This window comes from Bubalus bubalis, chromosome 5 (assembly GCF_019923935.1).
Source record: "Bubalus bubalis isolate 160015118507 breed Murrah chromosome 5, NDDB_SH_1, whole genome shotgun sequence".
Classification (NCBI taxonomy): Eukaryota; Metazoa; Chordata; class Mammalia; order Artiodactyla; family Bovidae; genus Bubalus; species Bubalus bubalis.
The window spans coordinates 50,707,643-50,733,302 of record NC_059161.1 but is presented as its reverse complement, the minus strand read 5'-3'; the positions used below and the strand labels follow the sequence as shown (position 1 = coordinate 50,733,302).

The 25,660-nt window shown below is 40.4% G+C and overlaps 1 protein-coding gene across 4 annotated transcripts in view; it reads left to right on the top strand.

The window, feature by feature from the left end:
- Positions 1-311: 311 nt before the first annotated feature.
- The window catches only part of AHCTF1 (AT-hook containing transcription factor 1), a 94,067-nt gene continuing 68,718 nt past the window's right edge, over positions 312-25,660 (top strand). For 2 of the 4 annotated variants that reach the window (XM_044943084.2, XR_006551190.2), the window contains exons 1-3: positions 571-704; positions 17,304-17,431; positions 23,514-23,767. In XM_044943084.2, the coding sequence (XP_044799019.2) occupies positions 17,311-17,431; positions 23,514-23,767 (375 nt within the window). In that variant the 5' untranslated portion in view covers positions 571-704; positions 17,304-17,310. Of the gene's footprint in view, positions 705-993; positions 1,141-17,303; positions 17,432-23,513; positions 23,768-25,660 lie in introns of those variants that run through there. The other 2 variants (XM_006062425.4, XM_044943083.2) reach the window with 2 other exon arrangements.

Here is a 25,660-nt window from a genome sequence, read left to right as displayed (position 1 = left end):
CCCTGGGCTCAAGGGCTGGGCGGCCAAAGAGGCTTAACGCGCAAGGCATTATGGGACTCGTAGTCTTTGTTACCTTTAGTTCTTTGGAGGCGGGGAGCTCCTGTTTTATGTAAATACCCGGTCCTTCCAGACCCTGCTCCCTTTCCTCCCTTTCCCTCCCTCTACGTTCTTTCGCCGAGAGTTTGAAATTCCCGCAGAGCAGGCGCCCGAGGCCGGAACCCTCGCGAGAACTCAGGTCTCCGCGCCGCGATCTCCTGTCTCCCACCTCCACCCCCCTCTTCCCCGTCCCTCCCCTTCCCTCCCCGGTGAGTGGGACTCCGTGTGTCTGCCGGGGGTAATGCGCAAAGCCGGGCCTGCGCTGCCGGAGCAGAGGAGTCAGAGGCAGAGTCGCGTGGGGAAGGACCCGGAACCGCGGCGCAGGCAGTGGCTGCGTTTTACGCGCTGAGCGGTCGGCCGGTCTGCAGCCAGCGAAGGCGCTCGCGGGGTGGGGGGTGTGTGGATCTGAGCTGGCCCGGGCGGTCGCAGGCGGAGGCCCGCGAAGAGGCAAGCGGCTTCCGCGGGGCGGAGGTGAGCGCGCCCTGCCGGTGGCGGCCGTGTCTCCCGGGAGATGCTGTGACGGACTCGCGCGGGAGGAGCTCGCGCCTCGCCTCGCGCGCCCCACTGGACTCTGCGGCCGCGGCGGCTCGGTCACCCGCCCTTCTCTGGTAGGGGGAAGGGAAGCAGGGGGTTGGGCCGGGGTGGCAGAGGGTGGGTCGGCGCGGCCTGGGCCCGGAGCCGCGGCCCGGCTTCTCCCTCCGCGCCTGGCCCGTCGGGCCCTCCTCGCGCCGGGCCTAGGCCATGCTTATGGCCGTTCAGCGCGCTGCTGCGGCCGGGCTCGCGGAGCCGGCGCGAGGGAACGAAGGCGGGCGTTGGCGGGTGCGGCACGCTCTAGGGCTCCGGGAGTTTGTTATATAACCTCCTTCTCTGCCGAGCGGCGGCACATGGCGGCGGAGAGGCGCCTCGGGGTCCAACCCCCGCGCCTAACGCGCCGGCAGCTCGGTCCTCACTCTGTCCGGGCGGGCCTGGACCGCGGCGCCTCTTCCCCACGGTCTTCCGATGCGGTTGAGACCTTGGCGAGCTTCTCCCCTGGGCATCCTGCTGGTACTTTGGATCTCTGTTCCGTTGATGGGTGCTCCGCATGCTGCCGGGCATGGCTATGATGAGTCTCGGGCGGAGAAGTTTGACCGGTGATTTGAAAAGTGCAGTGAATTGGTCCGATAAAGGGGATTCAAAATAACTGTACATCTTGGAGTGGCTATTAATTTGCCTTGCCTTGTGCCACCTGGAAACTTGAGGACGATGACTTTTGTTACTCGTTGACTTGTTTTTTCGGGGGACGTGGGGAAGTTAATTTGTTCTCATAAGCCAGCGAGGTTCAAACTAGACGTCATTATGTTTTTTCAGATAGGCAGTTTGAGAACGTAATTGATAAGAACCTGGGTCCTTTAGAATAAAATACAGGTCTCTTGGAAATATTACTTCAGTTTATCCTTAAAATTAAAGAGACAGTAGATTTTAAGAACTTTCTTTTAGTGCTCTTTCATTGATTGAGTCTGGGAGGAGAGAAGAAATTAGGATCGATTTACTGATTTTGGAGGATTTGACTATGGATGACAAGCCCAGCTCAAGTTAATGTCTTGAGGGATGCTCGTGTGTTAAATATCTCAATGGGAAGCCTGCATTCTCGCCGTGCTGTAGTTTTTGATTCTGATTTTTCAATAACCTGGTTCCAAAATGTCACCAAACGCAAACAGGAATAATAATTATTTTTTTAAATTTCAAAGATTGTTATACAGCAGTTTTGGGATGGACATATATTTATTTTTAATTTTAAGGAATAAAGACTTGTTTCTTTCCTAACTTTAAAAAATTTCCGGAGATTTTTCACTTTTTTCTTCAGAATAGAGTTTCATTTCCCTTGCTGAGGTCATCGGTCTCAACAATAAATCTTGTCTACTGTCCACCCTCAACTCTTCACAGATGTATGCTTCAGCTATTCCAGAATCATCCCCAGCCCTGGGCCCGTTTTCTTGAAGATGTGCTTTGATGTGCCTTTGCCCCTGTCCTTCAGCCTGGAGTGCCATCTCTGCCTTTTCAAAGTTGTGTGCTCAGTCACTTCAGCCCGTGTCCGACTCTTTGTGACCCCCATAGACTGGGACCTGCCAGGTTCCTCTGTCCATGGGACTCTCCAGGCCAGAATACTGGAGTGGATTATCATTTCCTCCTCCAGGGGCTCTTCCTAACCCAGGCATCGAACCAGGAGTTATGTCTTATGTCTCCTGCATTGGCACTAGGGCCATTTTCAGCTTTCAAATCCTCCTTAGCTTAAATGCCATCTTTTCTATATACTTTCATTTCTGTGTATCCCACTTCTTTCCTGGGATCTCACCGAGTATATACCTTTATTGCAGCATTTATTTTCTTGGTTTATTATGTATCGCCTAGAATGTAAACTCCTTGAGGTCAGGAAGTAGGTCATCTTTGTGCCTTTGTATTGCCTCCCTAACGCAGTGTTTTAAAAGTAGTTGATGTCTGATAATTGTTTAAGTTTGAAAGAACAACTACTAAAAGACTGGAAGTTTCTGGGTCCATGGATAGTTTACATTTATATCGTAATTTTTAGTCTTTTTTAAAAAGTAAAAATGCATGCAGAATGTTTTGTAGAAATGTTTGCTCAGTATATGCTGCAATACAGTTATTGAACAACTAGTTTAGAGTTTTATTTTCTGTGGTGGAGTTCAGGAGCTTTCTAGGATGAGTGTATTTCACACAGCTGATTTTTGGTATTGTGTCAGTATCTTTCCCAGTACCTTTGCAGAGTTTGCTTTGCTTCTTAATATTGAAACAATGTATATTTACTTAAAAGTAAGTTAGATCCAATATTGAGTTTCTTCTTTTTAATACACTTTGTTTTTTAAAGCAGTTTTAAGTGGAAGGCACAGAGATTTCCAGTATTTGCTTTCCCTGCTCCAATTCATGCATAAATTTCCCCATTATCAGGATCCCTTGGGAGACTGGAACATTGGTTACAATTGATGAACCTGTATTAACACATCATCACCCAAAGTCCCTAGTTTACCTTACTCTTCACCCTTGTTGGTGTAAATTGTCTGGGTTTGGAAATGTATAATGGCATGTATCTACCATTATAGTATCATTCAGGGTAGTTTTCACCACCCTAGAAATCCTCTGTGCTCCCCTGTATTTCCCTCACTCTCTGTTAACCCCTGGCAACCACTGATCTTTTTGTCTCATAGTTTTACCTTTTTCAGAATTGTCCTATAATTGGAATCAGGCTTCAGATTGACTTTCTTCACTTTATAATTAGAATTTAAGCTTTTTCCAAGTCTTTTTCTTTGCTTGATAACTCATTTTCTTTTCAGCACTGCATAATATTCCATTGTTTGGATGTACCACTATTTATCCATTCACCTACTAAAGTACATTTTGATTATTTCCAGGTTTTGGCAATTATTAATAAAAATATCTGTGTGCAGGTTTTTGTGTTTTATATAAGTTTTATCTAACTCCTTTGGGTAAATACCAGGGAGCATGATTGCTGGATCTTAGGGTAAAAATATGTTTAGTTTCGTAAGAAACTGCCCAGTTGTCTTCCAAAATGGCATTGGACCAGTCTGCACTCCCAGCATCAGTGAATGAGAATTCCTGTTACTCCACATTCCCACCAGTGTTGGGTTGTTGTCAGTGATTTTGGTCATTCTACTAAGTATGTAGTGGTACATCATTGTTTGAATATGCATTTTCCTGATGACATAAGATGTGGAACATCTTTTCATGTGCCTATTTGCCATCTGTATATCTTCATTAATGAAGTGTCTGTTAATATCTTTGGCCATTTTTAAATTGGGTTGTTTTCTCGTTGGGTTTCAAGAATATTGAGTTTTTTTAATTGATTTTGTTATTCAACATGTCAATTCTTGCCTTGCTAGTATCTTAACATAGTAATTTATGACATGTTTAGGACCTGTTGTAAGGCATTGTGACCCTCTGGAATTCACAGGAATAAGATACGATTTTTGCTTTTTGGGAATTTATAGTGTTCTGGGGAAGACTGACAAATACAAATAGTGGATTTCAAAAATCATTTTTAAGATTGTTAACATAAATGTGGAAAGGAATGAGCTCAGAAATAAGATTAAATAGGAAAGGATTGATTTACCCAGACCACACTGGGAATGTAGTCCTTAAATGATGTGTGGGGCTTTGGAAGATGGAGATGGAGGAAGGACCCGCATAAACAGAAGAATAAATATGCTAGTGAAGGAAGGGCCTTGGGGAGACAAACCTGTGAAGACAGGCTGACACTGCCAGATTGTGGAGGACTTTGATTACCTGTGGCTGAAGATGTCAGTCTTTATATGCAGTAGAGGAGTCATTGGAGGTTTTTGAGAAGGGAATGACAATCCATCTGTGCTTTATCAAGAAAATAAACAAAATTTTCATTGACATTAGGTACAGTGTTCCTGCTCTGCTTGTCTAGAACTTGGAAGTTGAAAGTTTGTAAAGTACTCTTTAGAGGTTGGCAATATTATGTCATCAAGGCTAGGACTCTACCTAATTTTGTACAGTACTAAACATAGCTGCTTGATGTGTTTTTGTGAAGATATATATATAGATAGATAGATATACATATAGACATAGATGTCTTTGTATAAGATGTTCTTTCTAATATACTTTTTAGAAGTTCTCTTTAGTGTGCTTAAAATGTTAAAAATTCACACTGTAAATTCAGTATCTGAAAGGTCCTGAAGCCAAAATCAGTTTTTTCCCTGTATTTTCAAAATGCTTGTGTGCTCCGTTGTGTCCGACTCTTTCAACTCCGGGGACTGTAGCCTGCCAGGCTCCTCTGTCCATGGAATTTTCCAGGCAAGAATGCTGGAGTGGGTTGTCATTCACTTTTCCAGGGAATCTTCCCAACCCAGGGATTGAACCCAAGTCTCCTGTATCTCCTGTGTTACAGGTTGATTCTTTACCACTGAGCCATTGTAGAAACCTATCACCGATTCAAAGGCTAACTTCTAAATTTGGAAAACTTTTTCTTTCAGTGAACGTTTATTTGAACTCCTTTTGTGTCACAATTGGCCACTTTGTTGTCAGGAAATGACCCTCTTTATTCCTGATAATATTTTTTGCTCTGAATTCTACTTTGGTGTTAATAAGTTGCTTCTGTTTTTTTTCATTAATGTTAGCATGATACATCTTCCGTTATTTACTTTTAACCTATCTAGGCTTTTTATTTAAACTTGGTCTTATTTTTTTTAATCCAATCTGACTGATCTTTGCTTTTTAACTAGAATATTAATGTCATTTTGTTAATGTAACTAGTGATGTAATATGGTTAGGTTTCAGTCTACCATCTTCCTTTTTTTTTTTTGTCTCATTTTTCTTTTCTTTTTTTAATACATTGGCATATAGTTGATTGCTTCCCTGGTGGCTCAGACGGTAAAGAATCTGCCTGTTATGCAGGAGACCTGAGTTCGATCCCTGGGTAGGGAAAATCACCTGGAGAAGGGAATGGCTTACCACTCCAGTATTCTGGCATGGAGAATTCCATGGACAGAGGAGCCTGGCAGACGAGTCCATGGGGTCGCAAAGAGTCGGACAGGACTGAGCGACTTTCACTCACTCATAGTTGATTAACAGTGTTGTGTTAGTTTCAGGTGTGTAGCACAGTGATTCAGTTACACATGTGTCTATTTCAGATTCTTTTCCCACTTAGCCATTTGTTCTTTCTCTTTTTATGTTATCTTTTGGATTTTACTTTTATAATGATATTTTGTCTTTCATTGGCTTATACTTATTTCCGTGTGTGTGTGTGTGTGTGTGTGTAGTGGTTATTTTAAGGTTTCTAGTGTACATCTTTAAATGATTATAGTCTGTCTTTAATCAACATAGTATTTATAGTATAAGAACCTTGTAGCAACATGTTCCTCTCTAGGCCTTTCTGCTGTTTTGTCGTTTGTCTCCCTTGTATTATAAATATGTTATGAACTCCTGCTTTAAATAGATGATTGTCTTTTTTTTTGACGATTGCCTTTTGGATGATTGTCTTTTGTTTTCTTTTTTGATGATTGTCTTTTAAAGAGATTTAAAAATAAGGAAGAAAAGTGTTTTGACCGTTTTTGGCGGTCTGTATTTTTTTACGTAGATACAGGTTTCTGTCTGGCAGCATTTTGCTTCTGCCTGAAAGAATTCTTTTAACATTCCTTGTGGTGCAGATCTGCTGGTGATGATCTCCTCAATGCTCCTATGTCCGAAAGGTCTTTATTTTGCCTTCATTTTTAAAAGATAGTTTCACTGGATATAGAATTCTAGGTTCACAACTTGCTTTTTTCACAACTTAAAATACATTACTCCACTGTCCTTCCTTGCGATGTTTTCAGTGAGACTTCTTTGAATTATCTTTGTTCCTCTGCAGTGTGCTACTTTAAGATTTTTTTCTTTGTCCCCTGATTAGGAAGTATCTTGGTGGAGTTTCCTCATGTTTCACATGCTGGAGGTTTACTGACCTTTTTAATTTGTTGCTTTGTTCAGTTTCTCAGTCATGTCCGACTCTTTGTGAACCCCATGGACTGCAGCATGCCAGGCTTTCCTGTCCATCACCAACTCCCGGAGTTTGCTCAAACTCATGTCCATCGAGTCAATGAATTCCATCCAAACATCTAGTCCTCTGTCGTCCCCTTCTCCTGCCTTCAATCTTTCCCAGCATCAGGGTCTTTTCTAATGAGTCAGTTGTTTGCATCAGGTGGCCAGAATATTGCAGCTTCAGCTTCAGCATCAGCCTTCCAATGAATATTCAGGACTGATTTCCTTTAGGATTGACTGGTTTGATCTTGCAGTCCACAGGACTCTCAAGAGTCTTTTCCAACACCACAGTTCAAAAGCATCAATTCTTTGGCGCTCAGCTTTCTGTATGGTCCAACGCTCACATCCATACATGACTACTGGAAAAAAGCATAGCTTTAACTAGATGGACTTTGTTGGCAAAGTAATGTCTTTGCTTTTTAATATGCTGTGTAGGTTTGTCATAGCTTTTCTTTCAAGGAGCAAGCTTTCCTTCTGCAGTGATTTTGGAGCCCAAGAAAATGAAGTCTGTCACTGTTTCCATTGTTTCCCTATCTGCTTGCCATGAAGTGATGGGACCGGATGCCATAATCTTAGTTTTCTGAATGTTGAGTTTTAAGCCAGCTTTTTCAGTGTCCTCTTTAATTTTCATCAAGAGGCTCTTTAGTTCCTTTTTGCTTTCTGCCATAAGAGTGGTGTCATTTCCATATCTGAGGTTGTTGCTATTTCTCCCTGCAATTTTGTTTCCAGCTTGTGCTTCATCCAGCCCGGCAGTTCACATGATGTACCCTGTATGTGAGTTAAATAATCAGGGTGACAGTATACAACCTTGATGTACTCCTTTTCCAATTTGGAACCAGTCTGTTATTCCATGTCTGGTTCTAACTTTTGCATCTTGACCTGCATACAGATTTCTCAGGAGGCAGGTAAGGTAAGGCAGATAATTCTCATCTCTTTAAGAATTATCCACAGTTTATTGTGATCCACACAGTCAAAGGCTTTGGTGTAGTCAATAAAGCAGAAGTAGATGTTTTTCTGAAACTCTCTTGCTTTTTCCATGATCCAGTGGATGTTGGCAATTTGATCTCTGGGTCCTCTGGCTTTTCTAAATCCAGCTTGAACATCTGGAAGTTCATGGATCATGTACCGTTGAAGCCTGGCTTGGAGAATTTTGAGCATCACTTGGTTAGCGTGTGAGATTGGCGCAACTGTGTGGTAGTTTGAGCATTCTTTGGCATTGCCTTTCTTTGGGATTGGAATGAAAACTGACCTTTTCCAGTCCTGTGGCCACTGATGAGTTTTTCAAATTTGTTGTCATATTGAGTGAAGCACTTTCACCATCTTTTAGGATTTGAAATAGCTCAATTGGAATTCCATCACCTCCACGAGCTTTGTTTGTAGTGATGCTTCCTAAAGCCCACTTGACTTTGCATTCCAGGATGTCTGGCTCTAGGTGAGCATACCATTGTGGTTATCTTGATCATTAAGATCTGTTTTGGATAGTTCTTCTGTGTATTCTTGCCACCTCTTAATATCTTCTGCTTCTGTTAGGTCCATACTGTTTCTGTCCTTTATTGTGCGCATCTTTGCATGAAATATTCTGTTGGTATCTCTGATTTTCTTGAAGAGAATTCTGCTGCTGCTGCTAAGTCACGTCAGTTGTGTCCGACTCTGTGCGATCCCCATAGACGGCAGCCCACCAGGCTCCTCCGTCCCTGGGATTCTCCAGGCAAGAACACTGGAGTAGGTTGCCATTTCCTTCTCCAATGCATGAAAGTAAAGTTGCTCAGTCTTGTCCAACTCCCAGCGATCCCATGGACTGCAGCCTACTAGGCTCCTCCATCCATGGGAGTTTCCAGGCAAGAGTACTGGAGTGGGTTGCCAGTGACTTCTCTGTGAAAAGAGCTCTAGTCTTTCCCATTCTTTTGTTTTCCTCTCTTTCTTTGCATTGATCACCAAGGAAGGCTTTCTTATCTCTCCTTGCTATTCTTTGGAACTCTTCATTCAGATGGGTATATCTTTCCTTTTCTCCTTTGCCTTTTGCATCTCTTCTTTTCTTAGCTATCTGTAAAGCCTCCTCAGACAAACATTTTGCCTTTTTGCATTTTTTTTCCTTGGGGATGGTCTTGATCACCACCTCCTATATGGTGTCATGAACCTCCGTCCGTAGTTCTTCAGGCACTCTGTCTATCAGATCTAGTCCCTTGAATGTATTTGTCACTTCCACTGTATAAGGGATTTGATTTAGGTCATACCTGAATGTTCTAGTGGTTTTCCTTACTTTCTTCAATTTAAGTCTGAATTTTGCAATAAGAAGTTCATGATCTGAGCCACAGTCTTGTTTCTGCTGACACTATATAGCTTGTCCATCTTCGGCTGCAAATAATATGATCAATCTGATTTCAGTATTGACCATTTGGTGATGTCTGTGTGTAGAGTTGTCTCTTGTGTTGTTCGGAGAGGGTGTTTGCTATGACCAGTGAGTTCTCTTGGCAAAACTCTGTTAGCCTTTGCCCTGCTCCATTTTGTACTCCAAGGCCAAACCTGCCTGTTACTCCAGGTATCTCTTGACTTAATGCTTTTGCATTCCAGTCTCCTATGATATAAAGGGCATCTTTTTTTCTTGCTAGTTCTAGATGGTTTTGTAGGTCATGGGTTTGATCAAATTGAGGAAGAGTTTGGCCATTAGTTTTCCAGGTATTTCTGTCTTCTCCCTTTGGAGATTCCTAATACATGTATTAGGTCACTCAGATTGTCTCATAGCTTACTGATGCTCTCTCCTTTCTCTCCTCACCCCAGTCTTTTTTCCTTACTGTGCTTCATTTTAGTTTCCACTATGGGTGTTTAAGTTAACTAATACTTTCTGTGTCTAATCTGTTAATCCTATCCAGTGTATTTTCTCATTGCTAGAAATTTGATTTAGACTTTTGATATCTTCCACATCTTTTCTTAATGTGTTCATGCTTTGCTCTATCTTGTTGGATGTAGGGACTCTAGCTAGAATAACTAACTGATTTACGTTTCTTATCCAGTAATTCTAACTTCTGTGTGATTTCTAGGTCTGTTTCGACCCCCCCCCCGCCCCCCCCCGCCCCCCCCCACTAAAGGGGGAAAGGGTCGTATTTTGCTGTTTCTTTGGATGTCTGCCATTTTTCAATTGGCAGACACTGAGAATTGTATTTTCCTGAGTACTGGATATTTTTGCAGTCATTGATATATTCTTGAGCTTTGGGGATGCAGCTGAGTTTCTCGGAAACAGTTTTATTCTTTTGAGGCTTGCTTGTTTTAAACCAAAACAGCCTTTAAACAGGGCCTAATATTTCTCCCCGCTACTGAAGCAGTCAATACCTTTCTGAGTACTCTACTCAGTGCCCATGTGTTAATTTTTTTTTCCCCACTCTGGAGTTATACCTGGGCCTGTGGACATTTTGTGGATCATTTCCAGTGTCTCTGGATCATTTCCTTGGTCTCTGGTACTTTCCTTCTACGCTTACGCTAGTCATATGAAGATTCAGGGGAACCCACTGCAGACCCCTGGAGTTCTTTGTGTGGCCCTTTGTACTACAGTTCCTCTACCCTGTGAATTCTAGCCAGCTTTGGAGTTCTCAACCCTGTTTCAATTCAGGGAGACCCTTGGGCCTCATTTGGGTTCCCTCTCAGCTCAGGACGTAGGACAGTCCTAGAGGTCATCTTGTTTTTCTTCTCTGTGCTACCTATTGTCCTGTTTCTGAACAACTTGTTTTCATATATTTTGTTTCTTTGTTTTTTTAAGGTGGGAGAATATATTGGGAATGGAAATGACAATTCTATTCTTGAATATTATGACTGAGCCGTTTCTTCTACATCATAATACTTTTTTTTTTTAATTCGAAAGAGCATAACAGAAAATACATCTAGCCTGAGAAATGAACATTTATTATATTTCATTTTCAAAAAATTGATTATTTTGCACCTGTAAGATGAGTTTTAGAATCACTTTGTGAAAGTCTTCTAAAAATTCTTTTAGGGTAATGTTGATTGAATTGCAGTGATCATGGAACTTTTTTGCTTAATGGCCATGAACACGTCACTGATTATACTTTGGGTAAAGCTACCCAAAGTGTTTGGAATTTTGAAGGTTTTAGCTCTAGAGAAATGATTTTGGTTTCAAGTTTAATAGGAAAAATGTATTCACTTCAGTTTACCATTGAATTCTTTTAAATCAAGGCTATAAAAGGCCATCAGAGGTGAAATCTCATAACAGAGATTGTAGCCTTTCCTACCTCGGTTCAGTTCAGTCGCTCAGTCGTGTCCTACTCTTTGCAACCCCATGAATCACAGCATGCCAGGCCTCCCTGTCCATCACCAACTCCCGGAGTTCACTCAAACTCACGTCCATTGAGTCGGTGATACCTAAATTTGTGTAAAATTTTCTTTGGCACTAAAATGTTTAGAACAGGGATGTAATCAATTTCTGAAAACATAATCCTTTCAGCATCTAAACTTGAGCCTAGGATGTCATGTAAATATAAGATGTTAATATAAGAGGCTAATGAATGGACAGTACTTTTCACTGACTATATGTTATAGTAATAATAGTTTAATTTATGTTTGATTATACTTTGGATGTGTTTTGGATAAAAAAAATTACACGTTTAATGACTGAGAAATCTCGAACATAACTTATTTTTAGTTTTTTGAGTTAATGCTAACAAATATGTTTTTTGAGGTAGTTGATTAGACTTTTGTCTATGAAATATCATTTATAGCCTGAATAGAAAATTGTAGCTCATGTTTTATGAACTTTCTGAGTAACCTTTTCAAATCTGTTTTTTCTTTTCACATAATTTGGTAGTGGGGCTAAGTACTTGCCAATTATAGAATGACCAGAAAGAACAGGAGACTGGAGATCAAAAGACCAATAGTCTAGTCTTTGACAAAGACTGAATCACTGGGATGCAGAAATTTATTTATTTGTAAAATGAGTGGGTTTCATTGACAGTTTGTATTGCATGGTAAAGGGCGGAAAAATAAACCACTTACTATGTAGTTAGTCAGTATTCTTTGCCCCCTCTAGTGAAACTAGTAGGGTTAAAGTAAGGAAGATTGGAGCTGTCCCCTAAAGAACTTTCTAGTTGGGGATACAAAGAGTCAGTTACAGAGTGCGATAAGTGCTGTCCCTGATAGGGCAAGTACCAGGTTCATCAGGAACAAACAGAATTGTAACTTAACCTGGACAAGGAAAGTTTTCTTTGTTTTTTTGAAGAATCATTGTTTTAACTAAGTCCTCAAAATTTCTGCGTAGTGATGGAATCATTAACCCAGAGAAGAAACAGAAGAATAGAAACAAATCTGTAGAGAGGACGGAAAAAGATTGTTTCATTTTGGAAATGTTGGCTTTGAGGTATCATGGTAGCAGCGACATAGGGAATGGTTAGTCATGTCTGTCACTTTGGAAGGAATGTGGTGTTGCTATCTTACAATATTTGAAGCCTGGATTTCTTTCTTGTGATGATCTGATGATGAGATAGAGGATATATAGCATGGCATTTTCTTTTTTTAAGAAGAGTGATATTTTATTAATTTTTATTGTTCTCTGCTCAGTCTTAGTGATGGCACTCGGGATCTTCAGTCTTTGGTTGCAGCTTGTGGAATATAGTTCCCAGACCAGGAATCTTTAACTTGGGCCCTCTGCATTGGGAGCTCGGGGTCTCTCTGCCACTGGACCACCAGGGAAGTCCCAAAATGGCATTTTCTTGATTGTTAAGTGAATATTAATATTAGTTTGATTGGCACCTTCTTCCCATCTTAGGTTATATAAATATTGCCTGTATTTTCAAAGTTTTGTTTTTATTTTAGATTTTTTTAATTCTTTAATTATTGATTTTATAAAAATGAAAGACATTAAAAAAAATTGAAGCCATATCAAAACTTATAAAGAGAAGAACAAATCACCTCAAAGTAAATGTGCTGCTGCTGCTGCTAAGTTGCTTCAGTCGTGTCCGACTCTGTGTGACCCCATAGACGGCAGCCTACCAGGCTCCCCTGTCCCTGGGATTCTCCAGGCAAGAACACTGGAGTGGGTTGCCATTTCCTTCTCCAGTGCATGAAAGTGAAAAGTGAAAGGGAAGTCGCTCAGTCGTGTCCGACTCTTCGTGACCCCATGGACTGCATGCAGCCTTCCAGGCTCCTCCGTCCATGGGATTTTCCAAGCAAGAGTACTGGAGTGGGGTGTCATTGTGCTAATATGTTGTATTTCAGACATCGCTGTAGCCAGATATACCAGTAGAAGATTTCATAGAGATTAGTTTCATGAAATGAAATAGACTGTAAATGTCACTTAGAAAGATTTCACATACAGAATAGTTTTATGAAATGAATAAAATTAAAATTTATTTTTTAGAAAATTAATTTTACAAGAAAAAACTGAAAGGACAGGAATTTAGTAATTCCTGTATGTAGTAATTTATGATAAGTCCTTGAACACATCAATCATTTCTTTCTAAAGGTGATAGTTTTTGGTTTGGTTTTTAAGAAAGATATTGTAAGCATGCGTGCATGCTCAGTTTTTCAGTTGTGTCTCTGTGACCTCTCAGTCTCTTTGTGCGTCTCTGAGTTGTGATTCTTTGTGACCTCATGGATTCTAGCCCTCCAGGCTCCTCTGTCCATGGGATTATCCAAGCAAGAATACTGGAGTGGGTCGCCATTTCTTTCTCCAGGGGATCTTCCCAACAAGGAATTGAATCTGCATCTCCTGCATTAGCGGGTGGATTCTTTACCACTGAGCCACCTGGGAATCCCTATCTTTTAATGATGTTTGTTAACTATTGTTTTGCCATAGATTTCAGTTTGGTAGTACTGATTTTATTTTCTGAGAACTGCTTGGGCTGAGTGTTAGAATTGTGTGTAGTCCCTACTGGGGAACCTTGTACCTCATAAAATGACTCGTACCTGGTTGATATCATTGTCCAGCTAGAGACTCTCCTTTGGACATTAATGCCTTTCTCCCAAGAAAGTAGCACAGTGCCCTGGAAAATGGCACTCTAATGAGGTCCAGGGCTTTCCTGATTGTTCAGTTGGTAAAGAATCTGCCTGCAATGCAGGAGACCCCCATTCGATTCCTAGGTTGGGAATATCTGCTGGAGAAGAGATAGGAGGTCCAGTGTAGGTAGTATGTAATGAGAGGCTTTTTGATCTGGTGTTTTCCTCGGGTTATCTATATTCACCCTTTTAATTTACTTCTTTCCAAACTGAAGAATATTCAAATTCTATGGATTTTTTAACTAATCTTTTTTCTTCTATATTGTTTCATTCTGTACACATACACATATAATTTTATTCATTTTGTAGATATTAGAGGAGTATTTAGTAGTATGTGTGTGGATGACTTGTATAAATTTGGTCTGCCAATGTGTAGCTTCTTTGCTGGAAATGAGTAGCAGATTGTCCCAGTAACTTTAATCGAATAGTCCATACTTATGTTCTGGTTTGAAATATCCAAATATCATCTATATTTTTGTGGTTATGTGTCTAAATTACCTATTTCAGTGACCTATTTGTCCATTACTAGCATATTATAATTATTACAGTTCATCTATTTACCAGTACTTTGACAAACCATTCTTTTTGTATCTTAGGAGTTGTGTTTGATCATTATTCTATCTTAAACCTTCCTTTAGAATTCTCTTTAAGGAGGATCTGTTTGTGCAAAACTTAAAGTTTTTGTCAAAAAATGTGTTTTCATATTTGTTTGGGGGATCATTTCAGTGATATAAATTATATGTTGACAACCATTTTTGCTTAGAATTTTAAAGATATTCCAGACTTCTACTTCCACTGTTGTTGAAAAGTCATTTCTTTTTATTTGATCTAGAATTTACTCCTCTTCCTGATTTCAGAGAATTTGTCTCTCCAAATCTGGGAAACATCTTTTAGAATATTGTCTCTTCCTTGCTGTTAGTATTATATTTTGGGGAATTCTGAAAAAAACATACATTAGATTCTTTTCCCCTGTATTGTCTATAACTTTTAAGTACTCATCTTTGTCTCTTGTGCTACAGCTTTCTCTCTACAGCTTTTCTTATCTTTTGAGTTTGTTTTTTTTGACTTCAGTTCAGTTCAGTTCAGTCGCTCAGTTGTGTCTGACTCTTTGCGACCCCATGAATTGCAGCACACCAGGCCTCCCTGTCCATCACCAACTCCCGGAGTTCACTCAAACTCACGTCCATCAAGTCGGTGATGCCATCCAGCCATCTCATCCTCTGTCGTCCCCTTCTCCTCCTGCCCCCAATCCCTCCCAGCATCAGAGTCCTTTCCAATGAGTCAACTCTTCGCATGAGGTGGCCAAAGTACTGGAGTTTCAGCTTAGCATCATTCCTTCCAAAGAACACCCAGGACGGATCTCCTTTAGAATGGACTGGTTGGATCTCCTTGCAGTCCAAGGGACTCTCAAGAGTCTTCTCCAACACCACAGTTCAAAGGCATCAGTTCTTCGGCGCTCAGCCTTCTTCACAGTCCAACTCTCAAATCCATACATGACCACTGGAAAAACCATAGCCTTGACTAGACGAACCTTTGTTGGCAAAGGAATGTCTCTGCTTTTGAATATGCTATCTAGGTTGGTCATAACTTTCCTTCCAAGGAGTAAGCATCTTTTAATTCATGGCTGCAGTCACCATCTGCAGTGATTTTGGAGCCCAGAAAAATAAAGTCTGACACTGTTTCCACTGTTTCCCCATCTATTTCCCATGAAGTGATGGGACCAGATGCCATGATCTTAGTTTTCTGAATGTTGAATTTTAAGCCAACTTTTTCTCTCTCCTCTTTCACTTTCATCAAGAGGCTTTTGAGTTCCTCTTCACTTTCTGCCATAAGGGTGGTGTCATCTGCATATCTGAGGTTATTGATATTTCTCCCAGCAATCTTGATTCCAGCTTGTGCTTCTGCCAGCCCAGTGTTGACTTAAGTAGTTACAAAATAATTATTTGTTGAGTGGGCACAAATATTTTTGTAAATAACAAAGAAGCATGGTACAAAGAATACCTATGTGCTCACTACCACGTTTTGGAAAAAGAAAGTTAATTACTTGAAGTCCCTTATGTATTCCTCTCCATTCCAATCCCCTTTCTTTCCTCTCACTTTGTGTTTATGATATCTTTTGTTTTATTCAGTTTTGCTACATGAGTTTGTATTCTTACGCAATATTTTGTTTAGTTTTGCAGTCTTTTAAACTTTATGTAGGGCTTCCCTAATAGCTCAGTTGTAAGTGTAATTCTGCATGTGTTTCCTCTACTTTTAATATATGTTGATGTTGGTCCATATTGTTGCTTTGTAGCTGCTACATTCTCACTGCTCCATTGAGGTTTTTCCCCCCTTGAGTTCTAAATTTTACTTATTTCATTTTTCATTCCAGCAGTTCTTCCCCTGTTCCCCAAATTGTTTGACCAGTTTTCATTGTAATTTTTAGTTTATTCCTCATTAGCAAGCTAAATCTTTGGTTTCTCTAAACCTATTAAACATACCTATTTTTTATTCTCTTATTTCAGTATCTGAATGAAGTCTTTGATAGGTTAATTCTGCTTGCTATTGATCACGATATCCTTGTTTTGTTATTTTGACTGTAAGTTCATTTTCTGTGAAACTTCATCTTTGAGAACTCTTGAGATTCCAGAAAATATTTGGTAGTTTCTGTGGGTTGCTTGGAGCATTACCAACCTTAGACTGCTTTATATGATATTTTTCACCAGCGTATTTTCTGGTACCATGCCTTGAATTCTGGCTACTAATTTGTATGAAGGGAATTTTTCTTTTTTGTGTGTAGAAACTTTCAGTTGTGGTCAAAATGAACTGCTCTCTCTCCTGCACAGAGAGTGTTTCTATCACTCACCTATATACTGATGATACAGCCCTATGGAGTTTAATGGGGTTGCAGGGAGGGGCGCAGGAGGCCCTTAGCTTCCATTGGCTTTGTTGGCCCTAAGGTTTTTTTTTCTGTGGACCTCAGGATGCTCAAAACAAGATTAGGGTCACCAGGGCTGTATTTAGTAGCTAATCTTCAAGATCCAAGCCAGCTTATATATCTTACAAAATTCCTACTGTTTCTACATTTGGACTTGCCAGTAATCATTCAAAAAGATACTTTTATAGTTCAGCCATCATTTTTTCTTGTTTACAGTGGGAAAGTCATTTAGGACTTTCTAGTCTTCTATATACTGGAAATGAAAGACAATTTTTTTTTTTTTTCCAGTTAAAGACATATACCACACTCAATTCCTGAGGTTACTGTGAGTTTGGCATTTTTCCTGGACTTTCTCCTCTTTTACTGTGGTGGTAACTTTTCTAAAACAGTATCATTTTTTTCCTGTTTTGTGTGTGAAGTGCTTATTGAGAGTGAATGTAGCAATAGGACTAATTGCATTGAACCCAGTCTTCAAAGAACCTGTGTAGCATTCATGTATATCCTTAGGACATCTGGCTTAATGAATCTTGCTCTCCGCAGGCTGTTTGGGAAATACTTTCTTAGAGAATATCCCAGACTTGGAGCACATAATATGTATTTCATAATCAGATTTTAGTTTCCGTTTATTTACTTTTGTATGGTATCATTTTCTTTTTCTTTTCTTTTTCTTCTTCTGGATCGAGATAATGAAATGTCTTATGGTACAAATATATAATAATTTTACTTTAAAAATTATTTGCAGTGGAAGTATGCGAGACCTAACGGCACAGGTGACTAGTGGTCTTCTGCAGTTCCCGGAAGTGACTATCCAAGCCCTTGGAGAAGACGAAATAACATTAGAATCTGTGCTTCGTGGAAAGTTTGCTGCAGGTAAAATAATATTGCTGAAAATTTATTTATTTGATTTGTAAGATAAATAATAATAAACATATATTGTGATTCCTTTAATGTAGAAGAAAAAAAAAGCAGAACCCGCTTAGAGTGGTCTTATATGTAAGTATATTACATCTACAACTACATATGTAATAATTTCTACCTGCTTGAGCATATTTTCATTGAATATCCTGGGATATTATAGTTCATTTTTATTTATTACAATCAGATCAGTCCCTCAGTCGTGTCTGACTATTTGCAACCCCATGAATCACAGCACGCCAGGCCTCCCTGTCCATCACCAACTTCCGGAGTTCACTCAGACTCAACGTCCATCGAATCAGTGATGCCATCCAGCCATCTCATCCTGTGTCGTCCCCTTCTCCTCCTGCCCCCAATCCCTCCCAGCATCAGAGTCTTTTCCAATGAGTCAACTCTTCGCATGAGGTGGCCAAACTACTGGAGTTTCAGCTTTAGCATCATTCCTTCCAAAGAAATCCCAGGGCTGATCTCCTTCAGAATGGACTGGTTGGATCTCCTTGCAGTCCAAGGGACTCTCGAGTCTTCTCCAACACCACAGTTCCAAAGCATCAATTCTTCGGCGCTCAGCCTTCCTCACAGTCCAACTCTCACATCCATACATGACCACTGGAAAAACCATAGCCTTGACTAGACGAACCTTTGTTGGCAAAGGAATGTCTCTGCTTTTGAATATGCTATCTAGGTTGGTCATAACTTTCCTTCCAAGGAGTAAGTGTCTTTTAATTTCATGGCTGCAGTCAGCATCTGCAGTGATTTTGGAGCCCAGAAAAATAAAGTCTGACACTGTTTCCACTCTTTCCCCATCTATTTCCCATAAAGTGATGGGACCGGATGCCATGATCTTCATTTTCTGAATGTTGAGCTTTAAGCCAAGTTTTTCACTCTACACTTTCACTTTCATCAAGAGGCTTTTGAGTTCCTCTTCACTTTCTGCCACAAGGGTGGTGTCATCTGCATATCTGAGGTTATTGATATTTCTCCCAGCATTCTTGATTCCAGCTTGTGTTTCTTCCAGCCCAGCGTTTCTCATGATGTACTCTGCATATAAGTTAAATAAACAGGGTGACAATATACAGCCTTGAGATACTCCTTTTCCTATTTGGAACCAGTCTGTTGTTCCATGTCCAGTTCTAACTATTGCTTCCTGACCTGCATACAAATTTCTCAAGAGGCAGATCAGGTGTTCTGGTATTCCCATCTCTTTCAGAATTTTCCACAGTTTATTGTGATCCACACAGTCAAAGGCTTTGGCATAGTCAATAAAGCAGAAATAGATGTTTTTCTGGAACTCTCTTCCTTTTTCCATGATCCAGCGGATGTTGGCAATTTGATCTCTGGTTCCTCTGCCTTTTCTAAGACCAGCTTGAACATCAGGAGGTTCACGGTTCACATATTATTGAAGCCTGGCTTGGAGAATTTTGAGCATTACTTTACTAGCGTGTGAGATGAGTGCAATTGTGCGGTAGTTGGAGCATTCTTTTTCATTGCCTTTCTTTGGGATTGGAATGAAAACTGACCTTTTCCAGTCCTGTGTTTTCCAAATTTGCTGGCATATTGAGTGAAGCACTTTCACAGCATCATCTTTCAGGATTCCATCACCTCCACTAGCTTTGTTCGTAGTGATGCTTTCTAAGGCCCACTTGACTTCCAGGATGTCTGGCTCTAGGTGAGTGATCACACCATCGTGATTATCTGGGTCGTGAAGATCTTTTTTTGTACAGTTCTTCTGTGTATTCTTGCCACCTCTTCTTAATATCTTCTGCTTCTGTTAGGTCCATACCATTTCTGTCCTTTATCGAGCCCATCTTTGCATGAAATGTTCCTTTGGTGTCTCTGATTTTCTTGAAGAGATCTCTAGTCTTTCCCATTATGTTGTTTTCCTCTATTTCTTTGCATTGATCGCTGAAGAAGGCTTTCTTATCTCTTGCTATTCTTTGGAACTCTGCATTGAGATGCTTATATCTTTCCTTTTCTCCTTTGCTTTTCGCTTCTCTTCTTTTCACAGCTATGTGTAAGGCCTCCCCAGACAGCCATTTTGCTTTTTTGCATTTCTTTTCCATGGGGATGGTCTTGATCCCTGTCTCCTGTACAACGTCACGAACCTCTGTCCATAGTTCATCAGGCACTCTGTCTGTCAGATCTAGGCCCTTAATTCTATTTCTCACTTCCACTGTATATTCATAAGGGATTTGGTTTAGGTCATACCTGAATGATCTAGTGGTTTTCCCTACCTTTTTCAATTTCAGTCTGAATTTGGCAATAAGGAGTTCATGGTCTGAGCCACAGTCAGCTCCTGGTCTTGTTTTTGCTGACTGTATAGAGCTTCTCCATCTTTGGCTGCAAAGAATATAATCAGTCTGATTTCGGTGTTGACCATCTAGTGATGTCCATGTGTAGAGTCTTCTCTTGTGTTGTTGGAAGAGGGTGTTTGCTATGACCAGTGCATTTTCTTGGCAAAACTCTATTAGTTTTTGCCCTGCTTCATTTCGTATTCCAAATTTGCTTGTTACCCCAGGTGTTTCTTGACTTCCTACTTTTGTATTCCAGTCCCCTATAATGAAAAGGACATCTTTTTTGGGTGTTAGTTCTAAAAGGTCTTGTAGGTCTTCATAGAACTGTTCAACTTCAGCTTCTTCAGTGTTACTGGTTGGGGCATAGATTTGGATTACTGTGATATTGAATGGTTTACCTTGGAAACGAACAGAGATCAATCTGTCATTTTTGAGATTGCATCCAAGTACTGCATTTCAGACTCTTGTTGACCATGATGGCCACTCCATTTCTTCTGAGGGATTCCTGCCCGCAGTAGTAGATATAATGGTCATCTGAGTTAAATTCACCCATTCCAGTCCATTTTAGTTCGCTGATTCCTAGAATGTCGATATTCACTGTTGCCATCTCCTGTTTGACCACTTCCAATTTGCCTTGATTCATGGACCTGACATTCCAGGTTCCTATGCAATATTGCTCTTTACAGCATCGGACCTTGCTTCTATCACCAGTCACATCCACAGCTGGGTATTCTTTTTGCTTTGGCTCTATCCCTTCATTCTTTCTGGAGTTATTTCTCCACTCATCTCCAGTAGCATATTGGGCACCTACTGACCTGGGGAGTTCCTCTTTCAGTATCCTATCATTTTGCCTTTTCATACTGTTCATGGGGTTCTCAAGGCAAGAATACTGAAGTGTTTTGCCATTCCCTTCTCCAGTGAACCACATTCTGTCAGATCTCTCCACCATGACCCACCCATCTTGGGTTGCCCCACGGGCATGGCTTAGTTTCATTGAGTTAGACAAGGCTGTGGTCCTAGTGTGATTAGATTGACTAGTTTTCTGTGAGTATAGTTTCAGTGTGTCTGCCCTCTGATGCCCTCTTGCAACACCTACCATCTTACTTGGGTTTCTCTTACCTTGGGCGTGGGGTATCTCTTCACGGCTGCTCCAGCAAAGCGCAGCCATTGCTCCTTACCTTGGACGAGGGATATCTCCTCACTGCTGCCCTTCCTGACCTTCAACGTGGGATAGCTCCTCTAGGTCCTCCTGCGCCCGGGCAGCCAGGGCTCCTTGGACGTGGGGTTGGTCCTCCTGGCCTCCCGCATGAGGTTGCTCCTCCCGCCTGCCGCCTCTGCCCTCGGGCTTAGGGGCATGGGGTATCTCCTCCTGGCTGCTGCCCCTGAACTCGGATGCGGCGTAACTCCTCTCGTTGCCGCCCCTGACCTCGGACGCTGGGTATCTCCTCTTGGCCGCCCCCGCTGACCTCGGACGCTGGGTAGCTCCTCTTGGCCGTTCCTGCGCTGCCGCAGTCTGGCACTCTAGGCTGCTGCCCCTGACCTCGGACGTGGGGTAACTCTTGTCCGCCGCCCTTCGGGCATGGGGTCCTCCCAGCTTCTGCCCCTGACCTCTAACGTGGGGTAGGTCCTCTCACCCGCGCTTAGTGCGCCGGTCGCAGCTAAGCGTTTACACCTTTTAGTATTGAGTATCTGCATTTAAAAAGTAGAAATAATGCATGGCTGATTTCTCTTTATAATTAGGCAGTTTTATTGGTGATAAGTTTAGATTATTACCTGAATAATCGTATGGGTAGAAAAACCTGATTGTAGTGCCCTGTGTGTGCATGCTCAGTCACGGCCGACTCTCTGTGACTGCGGCCCATCAAGCTCCTCTGTCCATGGATTTTCCCAGCAGAAATACTGGAGTGGAGTGCCATGCCCTTCCCCAGGGTATTTTGCCACCCAGAGATCAAACCTGCACTGATAGGTGGATTCTTTACCACTGAGCCACCTGGGAGGCCTGTAGTGCCCTAGGTGATAAAATATATTCAGGAAGTCTCATTTCTTAATTCCATTAATCTGAACAATATCTTAATAATGATCATGTTTTAAACTATGTAATATAGCAGAGAATTATACCAAAGAAACCATTAAATTATGGATTTCAGTCTGGTGAAATATATTGCAGAAGACTTATCTAAAAATGAATGTGATAGCCACCCTTCCTAGCACAAAGACAATAAAACATATAGAGTAGTAATTTAGGTATTTATAGAGCTGTTCTCTTGACTCTTAAAGGTAATAACACTACTTCTGTTACATACTAGGGACCATAACAAGTTTTCATTGAGGGAGTACTAGGTTTTTCTAATTAGGCACTTGTCTTTGTAACTGAAAATCAAATAGGCTAAGTAATTTGGTCCCAGTACACAGAAAGCAAGTTGTAAAAATGAGCTTTGAACCCATGTTTTCTGGACCCCACTGTGCCATGCTATTTTTTAAAACTATCAGCTGTAGTCTAGTATATACAGCTACCTATTTAGATGCGTGGTTCAGTTCAGTTCAGTCGCTGTCATGTCCCGACTCTTTGTGACCCCATGGACTTCAGCACCCAGGCCTCAGTTTAGTAGTAAAAGTTACATTGTTCATCTGACTGTTGAAGGAGAAATCCCAGGGTCTAGTTCTTGATTCTTCACTTCCTGTATATTACTCGTCAGCAAGCAGATCCTTTTAGTTTTGCCTCTGAGATGAATCTCTAGTCAGTTCACTTTCTTTTATTCATGGCCACCAACCACACATAGGTTGTCATCTCCCTACTTCTGCTTTGGCCCCAGCTTTTTATCCATTTGCTGTTTAGCAGCTAGACTGACATTTAAAAACATAAATCAGATTGTTACTGCCCTGCTTAAAATCCAGTTACTTTACATTGCATGAGGAATAAAATCCAGACTAGACTAGCCAGGGGCCATAAAGGGCTTTTGGTATTTCTTATTATTATACTACTTACGTCTTGTCTCCTAGATTTTGAACTTTAAAGTGACAGAATATGTGTTATATTTTTTAACTCCTGTAACATGTAGTTTAACTCTTAATGTATAATGTAGTTAAAATATGAGTTTGGGAGTTAAGGAAACTTGGTATCCACTTTTGGCTCTGGTATTCATAGCTCCATGGGTTTTGGGCAAGTTATTCATTCATACAGTTGTATGAAAGTTTAGTTGCCTTATTTCTGTATTAAAGTGTAACAAGGAGTAATGAGATAATTTAAGCATATATATAAGCATATTTAAGCATATAGCATGGTACCTTTACTGAATGGTTGTTTTATTCTTATTGCAGTAGTAGTTCAATTTATTTTACTGTTTTGAGGACCACTGTGTTGGTACTCTTGCCTGGAAAATCCCATGGACGGAGGGGCCTGGTAGGGCTGCAGTCCATGGGGTCGCTAGGAGTTGGACGCGGCTGAGCGACTTCACTTTCACTTTTCACTTTCATGCATTGGAGAAGGAAATGGCAACCCACTCCAGTGTTCTTGCCTGGAGAATCCCAGGGACGGGGGAGCCTGGTGGGCTGCCGTCTATGGGGTCGCACAGAGTTGGACACGACTGAGGCGACTTAACAGCAGCAGTAGCTGTTCTATAAATGCTTAGATTTCAATTTGAAGATAATGAGTTATAGATTATATATGTAACAGAGCTTACTGCTATTTAGTTTTGTTGTATACAGTATTAAAATAAGCAAAATTTTTAATTTCTTTTTCCTTTCAGGGAAAAATGGACTTGCTTGCTTGGCCTGTGGTCCACAACTTGAGGTAGTGAATTCTCTAACAGGAGAGCGGTTGTCTGCATATAGATTCAGTGGAGTAAATGAACAGCCTCCTATAATCCTCGCTGTGAAAGAATTCTCTTGGCAGAAGAGAACTGGATTGTTAATTGGATTGGAAGAAGCAGAAGGGAGTGTTCTCTGTCTTTATGACCTTGGTTTATCAAGAGTGGTTAAAGCAGTTGTTCTTCCTGGACGGGTAGGTACCGCTTAAGATATATGGTATTCTGTTTTCAAAGCTAAACCCCTGCTGGTTACATGGGTGTGTTCACTTTGTGGAAATTCATTGAGCTGTATACATCTATTTTTAGATTACTTTTTGGAAATCAGTTATTTTTCATTAAAAAGTTTAAAGAGGTTAAAAATATTATCAAAACAACATAACATTTAAAGTAAAACTTTCCTTGGATAAAGAAGATATATGTATATATACATACATAGTGGAATATTTCTCAGCCATCAAAAAGAATGAAATAATGCCATTTGCAGCAACATGGGTGGACCTTGAGATTTTAATACTAAGCAGATTGTCAGAAAGAGAAAGATAAATACTGTATGTGAAATCTAAAATATACAGATCAACATATCTATGAAACAAAAGCAGACTCACAGATATAGAGAACGGATTTGTGGTTGCCCGAGGGGCTGAGGGGAGAATAGAGGAGGGAAGGATTGGGAGCTTGGGATTACCATAGGCAAACTATGTATAGGATGGATAAACAACGAGGTACTGCTGTGTAGCACAGGAAACTATATTCAATATTCTGTGATAAACTGTAATAGAAAAGAATATATAGAAGGAATATATATATATATGTATAACAATCACTTTGCTGTACAGAAGAAATTGATACACCACTGTAAATCAACCATACTTAAGTAAAATTTAAATTATAACTTATTTTTGGTTAGAAAATTACAAAGTAAAAATAATGACATGTTGTGTTCTAATCTTTCATATGACAAGTATCATCTAAGTCTTATTCTTACTTCCAGTTTTGTTTTACGAAGACACTGAAAATTTATAAAAATACTGTATTCATTACTATGACATTTTTTCCTTGCCTTTTTTATTTTTTCTCTTTTAATTTGAGCCTTGGAGTAATATAGGAAGTATGTCTTTATTACCATTTATGATTTGACTAATACATTTAAATAGTGGGTTTCTTTATATTCACATTTGTTAATTCTAACATACACATGGCTTCTATAGGCCAGATATCTTATCTGGTAGTAATTATAGAAATCGAGTTGTTTCTTCAAATTTATTACTCCTCTTTCTCCATGGTGAGAAAATCTATACACTCACAAATACACAGTCAAAAATCATGGAGGAGTAGATGCCTGTGTGAAAGAAGTATGCACTTAGATACACACAAAAGTATATGTAGGTTTGTATGCATATATATATATGTTATGTATATAGTCATAAAACAGAATTTTTAAACTTAAAAGGGAGCTTAATGACAAAAGATACTGTTTTTATAGTGAAGAAACAGACCCAGTGGGCTAATGTAAAGTCTAAAATAATTTATAGCCTGATACCTTATATGTACTTGCCAGTGATAATGATTTTAAAGACCAAATTATTTGGCAGTTTATTGAGTGCTTATTGTAAATCAAGCTATGTGCTAGATTTTACAAATAAGTAGATACTAGGTTTTACAAATAAGTAGATAAATTGAACCTAGTCCGTGCTGTCCAAAAAGGCTTGTAGTCTAGTAGGAGAAGACAGATTATAGGATTATAGTATAAATAAGTATTTTGATACATTTTAGCACTCGGAACATGTAGAACACCTGGATGACTTCTACTCAAAAAGATTGGACATTTCAGGCTAAGAGACCCACCATGTAAAAAGTCACAGTATATGGAACATTTGGGAAACTAGACTTATTTAGAATGGCAGGGAAGAGTAGGAGGAGGAAGTGGGAGCCAGAGATGGTGAGGATTGAGATTGTGAATGGCCTGTTGTGCAGTTAGAGGCCTCCTTCTAAAGTCTGTAGGTGAAATTTTTAATTGAAAGCAGAATTGTAGTGTAAAAAGCCCTTTGGTTGGGTAGTTTAGGTAAATAAGGATGATGGACTGAACT